The 17,500-nt window shown below is 42.0% G+C and overlaps 1 protein-coding gene across 1 annotated transcript in view; it reads right to left on the bottom strand.

The window, feature by feature from the left end:
• Window positions 1-17,500, bottom strand: part of LOC143289680 (uncharacterized) — a 236,534-nt gene that overhangs the window by 183,029 nt on the left and 36,005 nt on the right. Inside the window, exon 2 of the mRNA XM_076598728.1 lies at window positions 5,947-6,192. Coding sequence (XP_076454843.1) covers window positions 5,947-6,192 — 246 coding nt within the window. The remainder of the gene's footprint in view (window positions 1-5,946; window positions 6,193-17,500) is intronic.

Genomic DNA, 17,500 nt, shown 5'->3' with positions numbered 1-17,500 from the left:
GGCCCACCCGTCTATACCCGCCCACTCATTACATCCCTTCCCCCCCGGGGGGGTGGGGGGGGTTATCAATTTACATTAAAGAAGATTTAAGAAAGAACATCAAAATACTGCCAAGCAGTAACAGCGACATTGTGTGGATAAAGATACCAAGCACCAATGACAACGACGACACTTTTGTGGGATGTTCCTACATTCCTCCAAAACATCCTCTTTTAGAAAAGATAATACCACGGACATCTGGGATAAGTTAGAAGAAAACGTCGAAGAAATCAAGGAAATGGGAAACATCATACTTTGTGGAGATTTCAATGCACAAACAGCTGGGACACCAGATTTCATAAAAATGGAACATGAAAACAACAGATGTAACTTACCTTATAATGATCATTGTGATTTGATATACAACAGAAATTCAATGGATGGCTCTGTGCAAAAAGCTGGTAGAAGACTTGTGTCCATATGCATTGACAATAATTTGTGTATCCTCAATGGAAGAACACTGGGTGATTTAGATGGACACTTTACATGCTATAGTCCAAATGGCTGTAGTGTTGTTGATTATTTTATTTGTTCTAACACTATGAAAAAATACATCTTACATATGAAAGTTCAACCCCTTTTTCAGATCACTGTCCGATGGAATTAAGTTTTTTTGTAACTGGATTTTGACAAAATCAGAAAGGGATTCGGTATCAGTTAAAACGCCTCGAAAAGATACGTTTAAAGCTGAAGACGTCACACACCGATACTCATGGGATGCCTTCTCAGACGAGATTAGATACGTATATTGAAAATGAAACCGGTATTTCTAAACTAGCACTAAACAATACTATTAATGATTTTACACAAATGATGAAATTTGCGGCTAATATAAGTCTTAGGAAGAAAACGAACGTTCGTAAGCGCGAAAGAAAAAACATTAAAAAATGGTTTGATAGTGAATGTTATGAACACAGGAAAGATCTTAGATCAATACTAAATGCCATAAACAGGCATCCACGTAATAAATCCCTATGCAAAAAATAATTTTCCAAACGTAAGATCTATAATAGACTGTTAAGACGAAAGAAAAGAATGTACACAAATGATCTTGTGAATAAAATCAGCGACGTCCTTTATAAAGATCCGAACACCGCCTGGAAAACATTAAAAAGTTTACAAACTGCAGGCGAGAATGTCACACGCAAATGTCAGTTGAATACATCCATATGGATTGCACATCTGGAAAAGCTCATTGGCAAAGAGGTGAATATAGAAGAAAAGCAAAAGGCAAAAAAAAAAAAAATCAGAAACGAACTTAAAAAGAGTCAAACAGATGAGAGTCTGCTTTCAAATATCAACTTAATAATATCAAACAAATAAATCAAGAAAGCGTGCAAGCATCAAAAAAATAATAAATCACCAGGATTGGACGGAATTACAAACGAAATGATCAAAACAAGTCTTCCAATAACTATCCATATCATTTAAAAAATGGTTAACATTATTTTCACTGAAGGTATATATCCAGAATGTTGGAAAAATGGTTTAAAAATGGGAACCCTGGAGATCCAAATAATTATAGGGGAATAACTTTAACCAATACCTTGAGAAAAGTATTCTGCACAATATTAAATAATCGAATAACTGAGTACCTAGAACAAGGTGAACGCCTAACAAAGGAACAAATTGGATTTCGGAAACACTATAGAACAACTGATCAAATCTTCATTCTAAAAAAGATCATTAATGAAGTAATCAAAGTAAAAAAAAAAAAAAAAAAAAGGTAGATTATACGGTTGTTTTGTGGATTTTGAAAAAAGCCTTTGATAATGTCTGGCACAATGCCCTGTTCCTAAATTTGAAAAGAATGGGCATAACTGGAAAATGCTTTGATGTAATTAAAGACATGTATGATAATTCCAAAATTCAAACAAATTCATACGAAGGTCTCAGCACAGAAATAACTGTACAGAAGGGTGTACAACAGGGCAATACACTAAGCGCAACTTTATTTAAATTTTCATAGATGATATTGTAAAATATATGGAAAGTAACGATTCTCCAAAATCCAATGCTGCTTCACCCAGCAATGTACCATGTTTACTTTATGCTGACGATCTGGGTATTCTGTCTTTAACAAGAAAAAGGATTGCAACAAAAATTACAAAATTTGAACACATATTGCCATAGTTGGGGATTAATAGAGAAAAAAACGAGAGTGGTAGTCTTTACAAGATCTGGCCCAAGAGTACCAATATATTTCTACTGTGGGGAAGATATAATACAAACAGCAGAAGAATATAAATATTAATTTTAGGAGTTATATTTCACAAAAGTGTAAGTCTGATATGAGCACAAGAACATCTAACTAAACAAGCAAACAAATCATTGCATACTTTACGAAGAACATTCAAAAATATCAACATCAATCCAGGTACCATATCTAAGCTATATGATACTTTGATAACGCCAATATCGATTTATGGGGCGGAGGTATGGTTACCTTACCAAGTCAAACCGGCTGATTCTTTCGATTTAGCGCATCTTTTTGACGACTGCTTATCGAATAAGTTTCCACGTGAAAAATTACACAGTAAATTCTGTAAGCAAATACTTGGAGTACATAAAAAAGCTATGGTGCTTCCTGTGTTAGGTGAACTGGGCAGATTCCCAATAAGTTTAAAGATAATGTGCCAAATTATTACATATTGGATTCACATTATTCAATTACCAGAAACTTCCCTCATCAACAAAATATATAAGTCCATGTACCAACAAGAAAATACAACTTCCCGATGGTTGATATTTGTTAAAAAGATACTCGAAATTATAGGCCTTGATCACATTTGGAAAAAACAATTCACATTCAGCGTACATAGACTGAAATATGTCATATATATATATATATATATATATATATATATATATATATATATATATATATATATATACATATATATATATATATATATATATATATATATATAATAAAAAATTAAAAAAAAAGAAAGAAGAAAATGAATATATCAAATGCTGGAAAGATAAACGAGAAAAAAACAAAACATTAAAGCTAAAATTTTACAATACGATTGTAGCAGAGTACAAAACTGAAACTTATCTTTTAAATATATCAGATACAAAACACAGACAAGCTTTAACGAAACTCAGAATAAGCGCGCATGCCCTAAAGATTGAGAAAGGTAGATATTTAAATATTCCACAAGAAGACAGATTGTGCAACAAGTGTAACATCTGGAAGACGAAATCCATCTTCTTGATCATTGTATTAAATATAAAACCTTAAGGCAACAATTTTTAAAGGATATTCAAATTTTGAATAACACAGAACATATTCCCAGTCAGGCGATGCTAACAGATGATGAATATATACGAACAAGATTGGGAAAATTTGTTTATGAATGCTGCTGCAATTTACTGCATTAACTGATTGATTAATTGAGTGGTGTTTTTTTTTATTCATTCATTCATTCACCATTGCACTTGTGTCTTATAAACCTTACGGTTTCATGACAATAAAATCTATTATATTCTATTCTATTCCCCCACACAGATCTCCTGTCCTTCCACCTCTTCAGTCTCTCCCTTTCTTCCCTTACCCCCACCCTCCCACCCCCAGCCCCTTGGTGTGGATGGAGCAGAATACATGATGGACATGGTGAGGGCAGTGTGACTGATGAAGGGAGACACGGGCGGTGAGGTACACAGTCATCACCAGTCTTTTCCTCTCTCTCTCTCTCTCTCTCTCTCTCTCTCTTTCTCTCTTTCTCTCTCTCTGTTCATTTCCTACGTCTTCCTGGCCACTCTTAGAGAGAGGAGAGAAAGACAGAGACAGAGACAGAGAGAGAGACAGAGAGAGAGACAGAGACAGAGAGACAGAGAGAAACAGAGACAGAGAGACATAGAGAGACAGAGACAGAGAGACAGAGACAGACAGAGACAGACAGACTGAGACAGAGAGACATAGAAAGACAGAGAGAGACAGAGACAGAGAAAGACAGAGAGAGAGACACACACAGATAGAGAAGGGGGCGGGGGTGGGGTGGGGGGGGGGGGGCAGAGACACCTAGAAAGAGAGAAAAGGAGAGAGAACCAAACAGACATATACAAAAATTCAGAGAGAGACAGAGACAGAGAAAGAAGAAGAGACAGAGAGAGAACCAAACAGACATATACGAAAAGACACACAGAGAGGGACAGTCAGACAGAAAGCCCCTGGGAGTGGATGGAGCAGAACACATGATGGACATGGTGAGGGCAGTACGACTGATGAAGGGAGACACAGGCAGTGATGTACACAGTCATCAACAGTCTTTTCATTTCTCTCTCTGTGTGTGTGCTCATTTCCAACGTCTTCCTGGCCATCCCTTAGAGAGCAGGGAGGAGACTGAGCATAAAGACTAATGGTGGAGAGACTGGAGGGAAAGATACCATGAGAGTGATGGAGACAGAGAGAGATAGAGACAGACAGACAGATGCAGAGACAGAGACAGATAGACAGACAGATAGGCAGACAGACAGACAGACAGACAGACAGACAGACAGACACGGGCAGAAACAGAGTGACAGACAAAGAGACGGACAGAGAGGGAGAAAGAGAGAGACAGAGACAGCAACAGAGAGAGAAAGACAAGCATAGAGACAGACCGAGACACAGAGAGGTACATGAATGAACAAACAAACAGGTGTCCACAGAGAGACAGAGACAGACATATTTGTGGACCAACACTGGAGTTCAAAGATAACAGCATCATGAGTACAGATTTTGTGTGCAGGCCACAGACCACATCATTTTTCAAAAGCCTGTACATCATGTACTGGCATTGCCATTGTCAGTGTAACTCTCATACTGCCGGGGGAATTGCCAAGACTGCTAATAACACTATTTTGCATATATGTTTATCTAACAGTGTGTGTGTGTGTGTGCGTGTGTGTGTGTGTGTGTGTGTGCTTCTGCACATGTTCTGATACTTAAGACAATAAAAAAAACAACAACAACCACTGTTCCGAAAACAATCCAAAAAATATCAAGCATAACACCATAAATGGTTTCAACCATAAATTGACGAAATATTGCCAGTATGATTGCAGTGTGCTTGCTCTCTTTCCTCCCTTCAAAGCAACGCCGAGGTTGCTGAAGATGCTATTCCAATTTGCCAACGTTTTACACCTCTTCTCTCACGCTGGGTCAATCGGACAAGGAGGGAGAGAGGTTTTATGTAGCTGCCCATCAGACTGAAAAGTGGGGTGATCAAACATATGTGCAGCCGATAACAGGGCGTTGCTGGTAAAGGGGTGCTGGGAGGTGAGCGTTTCAACGACAAGGAGAGTGCCGGTACGTGTTTGACAAGTGCGCTTTTGTCCTGGCGGGAAGTGTCACCAGAATTCACACTACCAATCGATACACAAGTGTTTCAACGACAAGAAGAGTGCCGGTACAACAACACAACACAACAACACAACACACACCACCACCACCAACAACAACAACACAACACAAAACACACCACGCAATTCCAACACAACAACAACACACCACGCACCACCAACAACAACACAACACCACACCACACCACACAATTCCAACACAACAATAACACAACACAACACCACACACCACCACCAACAACAACACAACACAACAGCACACCACACACCACCACCACAACCAAAACCACCAACACCACACCACAACAACACACCACACAATTCCAACACAACAACACACCACATACCACCACCACCACCACCAACAACAACACAACACAAACAAGACAACACCACACACACACCCCCTATCCCCCCCACCCCCACCCCCCACACACACAAAACACCCCCCCCCAAAAAAAAACAAAAAAAAACAAAACAAAAACAAACAACAACAACATAACAACAACAACAACAACAAAACAACAAAGAAAAACACAACAACACGCCAGCACTAACTCCGATAGTGATCAACGGAAGGGGACTCCTGCAAGTAGGCCCTCCCATCCTCGTAGGACGTGTTGAACAGCAAGCACGTGCGATGCAGATGGTCAAGGTCGAAGGAGCGGCAGTCAAAGGTCACTTCCTCCACGCAGCTGCGCGCGCAGTGCTCCGTGGTCGCGTTGGGCACGAGACGCGAGGGGACCGCCGAGAGGTGAAGCTGGGGCATGCGCACGTACAGACTCCTGAAGGTGGAGAAGGTGACTGCAGGAAACAACAAACAAACGAACAAACATTCAGAACAAAGATGAGAGAAGGGAGGGCAACAATGTCACAAACATAGAATATTCTACATCTCTTTCCTCCTCCTTCTCGTCCTCGCCCTCGTTCTTCTTCTTCAAAGACAGAGAGGGGGACATAAAGACAGAAAGCGAGAGATAGAGAAAGAGAGATGGACAGAGATACATATAGAACTTAAAAAAGAGAGAGGAAAAGAGAAAAAAAGAAAGAGAGGGGGAGAGAGAAAAAAAAAGAGAGAGACAGAAGAGACAGAGACAAAGAGACAGAGAGGAGATTAGAGAGAAAGAGACAGAGACAGGCAGAGAGAGACAGAGAGAGACAGAGAACAGAACAGAATTGCATTCAGTCAGACCAAAGCCATTTGAAGGGGTGTGAACATGAATCACATTAATTTTGAAAAGCACAATTTTATGCATGACACGATATCCCACATAAAAATACAAACAACAACAATAGCAAATAACACAACATGTATGAATATTCAAATCTTTATATATAAATCTCTCTCTCTCTCTCTCTCTCTCTCTCTCTCTCTCTCTCTCTCTCTCTCTGTGTGTGTGTGTGTGTGTGTGTGTGTGTGTGTGTGTGTGTGTGTGTGTGTGTGTGTATTTCTCTTTTTATCACAACAGATTCCTCTGTGTGAAATTAGGGCTGCTCTCCCCGGGCAGAGCGCGTCGCTACACTACAGAGCAACCCTTTTTTATAATTTGTTTTTCCTTCGTGCAGTTTGATTTCTTTTTCCTATCGAAGTGTATTTTTCTACAGAATTCTGTCAGGAACAACCATTTTGTTGCCGTGGGATCTTTTACGTGTGCTAAGTGCATGCTGCACACGGGACCTCGGTTTATCGTCTCATCCGAATAACTAGCGTCCAGACCACCACTCAAGGTCCAGTGGAGGGGGAGAAAATATCGGCGGCTGAGCCGTGATTCGATCCCACGCGCTCAGATTCTCTCGATTCTTAGGCGGACGCGTTACTTCTAGGCCATCACTCCATTATCTATATCTATATCTCTCTCTATATCTCTCTCTATATATATATATCTATATATATCTAAAATATCTCTCTCTCTCTCTCTATCTATCTCTCTCTCTCTCTCTCTCTCTCTCTCTCTCTCTATATATATATATATATATATATATATATATATATATATACATATATAGGGGTGTATATAGAGCTCAGCCCCACTCCATCCAGTTATACCGCATGACATGGGTGAAGCCATAACGTGGCCAGCTGTGAGGACAACGGATGGAGGAAGAAAGAGTGAATGAGAGAGAGAGAGAGAGAGAGAGAGAGAGAGAGAGAGAGAGAGAGAGAGAGAGAGAGAGAGAGAGAGAGACAGACAGACAGACAGACAGACAGAGAGAAAGAGAGAGAGACACACAGAGAGAGGGAGAAAGAGATAGACAGAGACAGAGTCATGAGTGTAGGGTTGAAAACTGAAATAAAGCTTGAAATACAATCACAGAAGATTTCTTAATGCACTTCGTAAAAGATAAGTTAATCGATCAAGCGAAACAAGGATGTGGCTATGGCTGCCATTGCTATGAGTTTTAATGTCTTTACACTTTGATATTAGATAGAAACAAAGAGACAAAGACAGTAAAAAAAAAACAAAAAACAAACAAAAAAACCCAAAAACAAACACACACACACACAGAGGACAGTTTCAGTTTCAGTTTCAGTAGCTCAAGGAGGTGTCACTGCGTTCGGACAAATCCATATACGCTACACCACATCTGCCAAGCAGATGCCTGACCAGCAGCGTAACCCAACGCGCTTAGTCAGGCCTTGAGGAAAAAAAAAAAGAAAAGAAAAAAAAAAGGTGAATAAATGATAGATAAGCTTACACAAATAAATAAATAAATAATAACTATAATGTAAAAAAACAACAAAAAACAACACAGGACAGACGAACACCAACGGAGGTACAAGGGGACAGTAGTAGAGGATCGAAGAAAAAAGAGAAAGAGAGGAAAAGAGAAAGAGAGATAAAATCAATTAACTCTTTCCATACGAACGGCGAAAGAGACGACGTTAACAGCGTTTCACCCCAATTACCATCATCAAAATATTGCAAGCGGAAGGTTCTTATACTGAAGACGTGAATGTTGACAAAGAATACCACACTTCTGACGACGGAAGCTAAAGGTTGGGTCATTCAGACACCCACTGGACATCCGAGGGGTCTGTGTAGAGGAGAAGAGAGGACTGGCCGTACTCAGTGAGTTAACGAGAGAGAGAGAGAGAGAGAGAGAGAGAGAGAGAGAGAGAGAGAGAGAGAAGAAAGAGACAGACAGACAGACAGACAGACAGACAGTTTCAGTTTCAGTAGCTCAAGAAGGCGTCACTGCGTTCGGACAAATCCATATACGCTACACCACATCTGCCAAGCAGATGCCTGACCAGCGGCATAACCCAACGCGCTTAGTCAGGCCTTGAGGGAAAAAAAGAAGAAAAAAAAGATGAATAAATAATAGATAAATACATAAAAAAGTAACTACTATCACTACTAATAACATGCTTAAGGCGCAAAAACCTGATGAAGCCAACTATAAGCGTACATAAATAAATAAACAAATAAATGAATAACTAACTAACTAACTAACTAACTAACTAACTAACTAACTAACTAACTAACTAACTAAATAAGATAGACAGACAGACAGAGACAAAGACTCAGGAAAAGAAAAGAACAGATGTGCAGCTTCAGGGGAACAAGGGGATAGCGGTGGAGGGTCAGAGAGAAAGAAAGACAAAATAAAACAACGAGAGATAGAGTGATAGATAGATAGATAGATAGATAGAGAGAGAGAGAGAGAGAGAGAGAGAGAGAGAGAGAGAGAGAGAGAGAGGAAAGAACTGTAGGGAAAGAGGGGGTGGGGGTGTCAAATTCGCTGGAAGTTTGAGAAAACAAAGAGAGACAGAGAGACAGAGAGAGAGGGGGAGACAGAGAGAGAGGGGGAGAGAAAGAGAGAGAGGAGAGAGAGGGAGAAAGAAAAAAGAGGGAGAGAGAGAAAGAGAGAGAGAGAGAGGGGGAGAGTGACAGAGAGAGAGAGAGGCAGAGACAGAGAGGCAGAGACAGAGAGAGAAAGAGAGAGAGACAGACAGACAGAGACAGAGATAGAAAGAGAGAGAGAGAGAGAGACAGAGACACAGACAGAGACACACAGAGAGAGAGGGAGACAGAGAGAGAGAGAGATAGAGACAGAGACAGAGAAAGAGAGAAGGAGAACGAAACATACATACACAAAAGGACAGAGAGAGAGAGAGACAGGGACAGAGACAGAGAGACAGAGACAGAAACAGAGACAGAGAGAGACAGACAGAGATACAAAGAAAGAGAGAGAGAGAGAGAGAGAGAGAGAGGGGGGGCGTGAGAAGAGACTGGACGACAGGACTGGAAAGAGGGAAGAGGGGTAGGGGGACTGGGGGGTGGGGGGGTGTAGGTAGAGTCAGAAAGAGACAAGAGAACGAGAGAGACGGGGAGAGGGAAGAGAGGGAGAGAGAGAGAGAAAGCGAGAGAGAGAGGGGGAGAGAGAGGGAGAGAGAGAGGGGGGTAGAGAGAGAGAGAGAGAAAGAAAAAAGAGGGAGAGAGAGAGACAGAGAAGGAGACACACACACACACACACACACACACACAGAGAAAAAGAGAGAATGAATGAATGAATGAATGAATGACCGAATGAAGGAAGGAAGGAACGAATGAATTAATAAATGAACCTTTATTTTCCACCGGTGAAGACATTAGCACTTTGGCCGACTTACACATCAGAGAGAGAGAGAGAGAGAGAGAGAGAGAGAGAGAGAGAGAGAGAGGGAGGGAGAGAGAAAGGAAAAAAGAAGAGACTGGACGACAGGACTGGAAAGAGGTGGAGTGAATTTAGAAAGTGAGCAGGTGGGTAGTGGGAAAAGAACAACGCGAAAACAAAACTGAACAGGACACATGAGCACAGAAAAAGTGCACAAAAAAAAAAAAAAGAACAAAAAAAAAAAAGAAAAAAAAGTGGAAGTCCTGGAGGGGAAAGAAAAGATGGAAATAGAAGAGAGTGCCGAGCACTGACAGAAAGAGAGATAAAGATGGTGGGCGAGGGAAGAGGGGTATGGGGGGCTGGGGGTGGTGGTGTAGGTAGAGTCAGAAAGAGACTAGAAACACAAGAGAACGAGAGAGACGGGGAGAGGGGAGAGAGGGAGAGAGAGAGAGAGAGGAAGAGAGAGACAGAGAGCGAGAGAGAGAGAGGGGGAGAGAGAGAGAGGGAGAGAAGGGACGGAAGAAGAAGAAGAAGAAGAAGAAGAAGAAGAAGAAGAAGAAGAAGAAGAAGAAAGAGAAAGAGGAGGAGAACAAGAAGAATTTCAAGAGACGCATGACAGAGAGACAGAAACAAAGACGACGTCGACAACGAGGAAGAAGAAGAAAAAGAAGAAGAAGAAGAAGAAGAAGAAGAAGAAGAAGAAGAAGAAGAAGAAGAAGAAGAAGAAGAAGAACAACAACAACAACAACAACAACAACAACAACAACAACAACAACAACAACAACAACAACAACAACAACAACAAGGTTTTCAACAAAATCGTAACTTCCACACGAATTCGATACTTTCATACATACAGCCTCAAAGGTGAGAAAGACAACAAGGCTTACAAATGTGTGCGCTCAGAGACGCTGACTTGCTTACACTCTCCCACCCTTCTACCCTTCCCTACCCCCTCTTTCCTCTCCATCCCAACTCACCCCCAATCACACACACACACACACACACACACACACACACACACACACACACACACACACACACACACACACACACACACACACACACACACACACACACACACACACATGCGCGCGCAAGTGACATCATGACTAAAAGTAAATTTAAAGTAGATTAAAAGCTTTGTGTAACTCTCGAATAGTGTCCTTAGAAGTCAAACTTCAACAGTGTTCAGGATGTCTGATATCACGTATGGGGAACCATATTTAAGGAATGAAATGGTGAAACCACCACCCCTCCCCTGCCACTTCCTCAACGACCCCCCCACGCCACCCACCCCACACCCCCTACCACACACTCACATCCATCCACAATCAATGAGAAAGTGGGGAGAGACCAGAAATACACACATGAAAGAGTTTAATTAATCAATGGTTCTTAATTAAGCAAAACGAGTAGAGTGTTTTGAGCTTATTGATCTCTCTCTCTCTCTCTCTCTCTCTCTCTCTCTCTCTCTCTCTCTCTCTCTCTCTCTCTCTCTCTCTCTACCCCTCTCTATCTCCCTCTCTCTTGCCTTTGATATGATTTTTTTTTGTTGGTTTCCAAATGTAGTAAAGGAAAGAAAACTAATTCAAGAGAGTGGAAACGGTTCCAGCAGAACATGGTTCTGGAACTAATTGGTTGTATTGTCTGAGGGAGTGGAAAACAACCAAGTGTAGAGTCGGATACTGGGGGAGGGGGGGTGAGGGTTGGGAGGGGGTGGTAGCTAGAGTAGGATATTGGGGGAGTGGGGGTATGGGGGTGGGGTGGGGGGGATCTGGGAGGTAGAGGAGGGCACTGGAATGGGGACTAGAAATTTCTCCTGCTTCGTTCCAGGGCTGCAACTCCCACGTTCACTCGTTTGTAAACGCGCGTGGGCGTTTACGTGTTTGTCCGTTTTTACAACGCCATGTAGGCAGCCATACACCGTTTTCGGGGGTGTGCATGCTGGGAATGTTCTTGTTTCCATAACCCACCGAACGCTGACAAGGATTACAGGATCTTTAAAATGCGTATTTGATCTTCTGCTTGCGTATACGCAAGGGAGTTCAGGTAAAAGCAGGTCTGCGCATATGTTGACCTGGGTGGATCGTAAAAATCTTCACTCTTTACCCACAAGGCGCCGTTACCGAGATTCGAACCCGGGACCCTCAGATTGAAAGTCGAACACTTTAACCACTCGGCTATTGCGCCTGTCGGACTTGAAGTTTGAGTAGACTGGGAGGTTGCTGTGATGATGGTGGTGGTGGTAGTGGTGGTGGTGGTGGTGGTATCGCACATTAGTGCATTCCAATGCAATGATAAACTTGTTCAAGACAGAGAGAGAGAGAGAGAGAGAGAGAGAGAGAGAGAGAGAGAGAGAGAGAGAGAGAGAGAGAGAGAGAGAGAGAATCGGATGATCTATTCATATAGGCCGTCGCCCCTTAAGAAAGGGTGCAATATACAACATTATTAAACTTATACAAGTGCACAAGGTGAAACAAGAGAGAGAGAGAGAGAGAGAGAGAGAGAGAGAGAGAGAGAGAGAGAGAAAGAGACAGAGAGAGAGAGAGAGACAGACAGACAGACAGAGAGACAAAGAGAGACAGAGAGAGAGAGACAGACAAAGAGAGAGACAGAGAGATATATAGAGAAAGAGAGACAGAAAGAAAGAGAGACACAGAGAGAGACACAGACAGAGAGAGAGACAAACACACAGAGAGAGAAAGAGAGCGATTCAGATTCAGATGTTTAATGTGTTGTTCAGCCATAGGCATACATACACATTGGGGAAGGGGAAGATGGATGGGGGAAGATGGATGGGGGAATAGGGATGGGGGAAGATGGATGGGGGAATAGGGATGGGGGAAGAGGAATGGGGGAATAGGGATGGGGGAATAGGGATGGGGGAAGATGGATGGGGGAATAGGGATGGGGGAAGAGGAATGGGGGAATAGGGATGGGGGAATAGGGATGGGGGAATAGGGATGGGGGAAGATGGATGGGGGAAGATGGATGGGGGAAGAGGAATGGGGGAATAGGGATGGGGGAATAGGGATGGGGGAATATGGATGGGGGAAGAGGAATGGGGGAAGAGGAGATGGGGGAAGAGGGATGGGGGAAGAGGGATGGGGGAAGAGGAGATGGGGGAAGAGGAATGGGGGATGAGGGATGGGGGATGAGGGATGGGGGATGAGGGATGGGGGAAGAGGAGATGGGTAATCCAGCAGCTCATTTACAGACTATGAAATGACTTCATTTTAAACACAGTATATACGAACTTTTTTTTTTTCTTATTAATTATGAAGTCATTTTCCAGATTGAGTATAAAGTTAATTCACTGCACGGCACACATTCTAAAGTACCAATAACATAGTCATTCACGGTTCAATGAAATACGAGAAACACATTTCTTAGGGCGGTATTGAAAAAATCCGTTAACTTGCATTGATTTGTTGTCTCCTTCTTACAGCATGGAAAATGAATTTGCCAACTTGGCGACTTAAGTTATCGTTTTTCCTCTCTAACATTATGCTTATGGGTAAATTTAGGAAATCATTTTGGAACTTCTGCCTCAAGTCATTGAATAATGGGCAAACAAAAATAAAGTGGTGTTCGTTTTCGATTCTGTGACCACAACATGGGCATCGTTTGCTTTCAAGGTTTTCACTATATCTGTTTAAGTTGCTGTTAACAGGCAATACTCCAAGTCTAATGTCGGAAAGGGCTATCCTGAAGCACACTACATCAACACTCAATAAATATATTTCTTTTTCCAAAATCATCCTTTAACGTTCTATAAAATTCATACCTGTGGTTCTCGTATTGCAGATGACCATTCCTGTATGAATATGTATATCAATCGTTGCTTAAAAGCATTAAGAAAGCTTTGTTTATCCCAGCACCTTGGTTTATCCAAACACACTGAAAGCCAGTGGTACATAATATATCTTTGATATCCATTGCACAACATTTTTTACCTCTTTCTACCACGGATAATAACATGTTATAGCACTGTTTAGGTAATCTGTTTTCTTCCATCTCAGAGAGGGAGAGAGAGAGAGAGAGAGAGAGAGAGAGAGAGAGAGAGAGAGAGAGAGAGAGAGAGAGAGAGAGAGAGCCAGCCAGCCAGCCAGCCAGCCAGCCAGACAGAGAGACAGAGAGAAAGAGAGAGAGAAAGAAAGACAGAGACAGAGAGACAGAGAGAGACACACAGAGACAGAGACAGAGAGAGACACACACATAAAGAAAGAGAGAGACAGAGACAGAGAAAGAGACAGACAGAGAGAGAGAGAGAGAGAGAGAGAGAGAGAGAGAGAGAGAGACGGAGAGAGAGACAGAGAGACAGAGAGAGAGACACACACAGAGACACAGACAGAGAGAGAGAAACGAGAGAGAAACACACACACACACACACACACACACACACACACACACACAGAGACAGAGAGAGAGAGAGAGAGAGAGAGACAGAGAGAGAGAGAGAGAGAGAGAGAGAGAGAGAGAGAGAGAGAGAGAGATAGAGAGAGAGAGGATTCTGCCTCCTTGTACCGCCATCCCTCATATCCTCTTCCTCAATGCCACCCTAGCACCACAGCCGCCATTAGAAGTCGTGATGTGACTGCTGTTGGATCGTCTGCCAATGAAACTACTCACAAGATCGATTGAACACACACACACACACACACACACACACACACACACACACACACACACACACACACACTCTCTCTCTCTCTCTCTCTCTCTCTCTCTCTCGCTCCCTGGATTTTTTTTTTTCAATTAATCAAGGGGATGTGCTGAAATCAAATTAATTATAAAAAAGTATATTATTACCATTCATCGTTTTTTGTTTGTTTGTTTTCCTTTCTTTTGTTTTTGTTTTCTTTTAACAAAATGTTGTTTTAATTATATCCGGTACAAGGATATGAAATATGGTTTTTGGTTTCCGAGGTGTATTTGGTGGATACAGTTACAATCGTGTCAGGAAAGGATAGTATGAAGGGTGTGTCACATACCATTCCGTGTCTGAAAGTAAAATAAGTTTCTTCTCCTTGACACAGCAATCTGGACACGCGTGGCTTTTGAGTCGATTATTATTCCTATGGACACGATACAGATTTTGTTTCTTCTGCAAATTTCCTCTGGTGCCTGGTAATGAATATGCGCAGACAGGTACCGTGTTCTGACTCCACTGAAGTCGATCCCGGAAACATTAACACCTTTGGAGTTATCACTTTTCAGGGCAACCCGTTCTTGTTGTTGTTGTTGTTTTTTGTTATTGTTGTTGTTGTTGGTGGTGGTGTTTGTTTGTTTGCTTCTTCATTGTTAAAATCTACGCCATGCCCCGCATACACTCCATCCCTTTTTTTCAATTGGAAAATCTTTAATCTAGACAAACAGATGGATGAATTAATACATAAAATTAATGAATAAATAGAGAGATAAATGAATGAATAAATAGCGGGAAAGAGCCTTCCAGCAGGGATACTGAGACTATCCTGCTCATTTGCAGAATGTTTACGCATCCTCTGTTATCTCCTTAAAAAAAGAAGATGAGTGAATGAATGAATGAATAAACAAGTAAATACATAAATCAATCAATCAATCAATCAACAAAAAGTGTGTTATGGTGCGCCTTTCTTGAAAAATCAAGACAGACTTTGACGGAGGGATGGGGGTGGGGGGTCATTTTGGGGATTAGAGGAACTGAACAAAGTACAACATCCCCAAGAAACTCCCAGGAGTTATTCTATTTATGTACCAGTAGTACTGCCACCACCTCACCGCCCCTCTTACACCCCCCACCCCCTGCATCGCTGGCTTTATTGTATTGTATTGTATTGTATTGTATTGCATTGTTATAAATGTAATCACAAATCTGCCCCTTCCTATATCTGTGGCTGCCTTCATCTCTACACTCCATCTCGGTCACTACGATCGGCTTCGGATCCACAATGTTTACACATACCCAGATTCAAACACTTGACTGTTGGCCACCGTTATTTCTCTGACTCTGGACCTTGCAGTTTGAATGAACTTCCTCTTTCGCTTCGCCAAGTCTCCAAACTCAGCTCTTTCAAGTCTGGCCTTAAAACCCACCTCTTCCCAAAATAGCCTCCCTTCCCTGCCTCTTCCTTGTCTTTAGTTTCTCCAGTTTTAGAGTAACGCATGCGTGTGAATGACTGGTGCGAAAGCGCTTTGATTTGTCTCTGCACAAGATTCAGCGCTATATAAATGCCATTATTATTATTATTATTATTATTATTATTATTATTATTATTATTATTATATTGTATTGTATTGAATTGATTTGTGTTACTCTTTTGTCACAAGAAATTTGTGTCTGTGTTAAATTCGGGATGCTCTCCCTTGGGATAGTGATCGCTACAGTACAGCGCCACCTATTTACCCCATTTTTTTTCTGCCTTCAAAGTGTATTTGTTTACCTTTCAAAGTTTTTTTTTTTTCATAATCATACCAGGGACAAACCTTTTGTTGCCATGCTATTTTGTTCTTTTCTGTCTTTCTTTTCCTTTTTTTTTTCACTAAGCGCATGCTACATAATATGGACCCTATGTATATTGTCTGATCCGAATGACTAGCGTTCTGAACACCACTCAAAGCCCAGTAGAGAGAGAAAGAGAAAATACTGGCCAGTGTGGGATTCGAACCTGTGCGCTCAGTCTCTTCGGTTCCTATGCGGACGCGTTATCACTCTGGCCACCCCTCTCCACTGTGCGTTAGAGACTGTGGCGTTCTTGCAACCATTGGCTTCATGGTGGGACGAGGGGGGTCGGGGGTCGGGGGTGGGGGTGGGGGTGGGAGATAGGGTAGGCAGGGGGTGGGGGTGGGGGGCATGGGGGGCTTGCGTATTATTGAAGCAAATAGTGTCATTCCGATTCGCCTGTTCCCAATTCGCCTATCACTAAAAATGGTGACCTCGATTCACTTTTCACAGTTCGCCTATGGACTCGGTTGCTCTCTCTCTCTCTCTCTCTCTCTCTCTCTGTGTGTGTGTGTGTGTGTGTGTGTGTGTGTGTGTGTGTGTTTGAGTGTGCGCGCGTGTGTCTCCGTGTATTAAAAAAACAAGAAAAAACCAAAAAGCACACATATTCTTCATTGACATTTCTCCAACAATAGCAAATAGTAGTAATGCCATCAACAACAACAACAACAACAACACCAACAACAACGACAACAACAACAAGTTTCTAAGAGGATTTTTCTTTTTGTAATTGTATGGTTGTGTCAACAAACGACATTCTGGTTGAGGAGACTGCATAGTGAACCCGGAAGAACGTCCAGGATGCTGTAGCAAAAGTGCAGTTCATGCAAAATACACACACACACACACACACACACACACACACACACACACACACACACACACACACGCACACACACACACGCACGCACGCACGCACGCAAGCACACACACACACACACACACACACACACACACACACACACACACACACACACACACACACACACACACACACACATACACACACGTAGACACACAGAAGAC

The sequence above is a fragment of the Babylonia areolata genome, chromosome 14, assembly GCF_041734735.1.
Source record: "Babylonia areolata isolate BAREFJ2019XMU chromosome 14, ASM4173473v1, whole genome shotgun sequence".
Classification (NCBI taxonomy): Eukaryota; Metazoa; Mollusca; class Gastropoda; order Neogastropoda; family Buccinidae; genus Babylonia; species Babylonia areolata.
The sequence above is the reverse complement of the archived record's forward strand: the minus strand, read 5'-3'. Positions and strand labels throughout refer to the sequence as shown.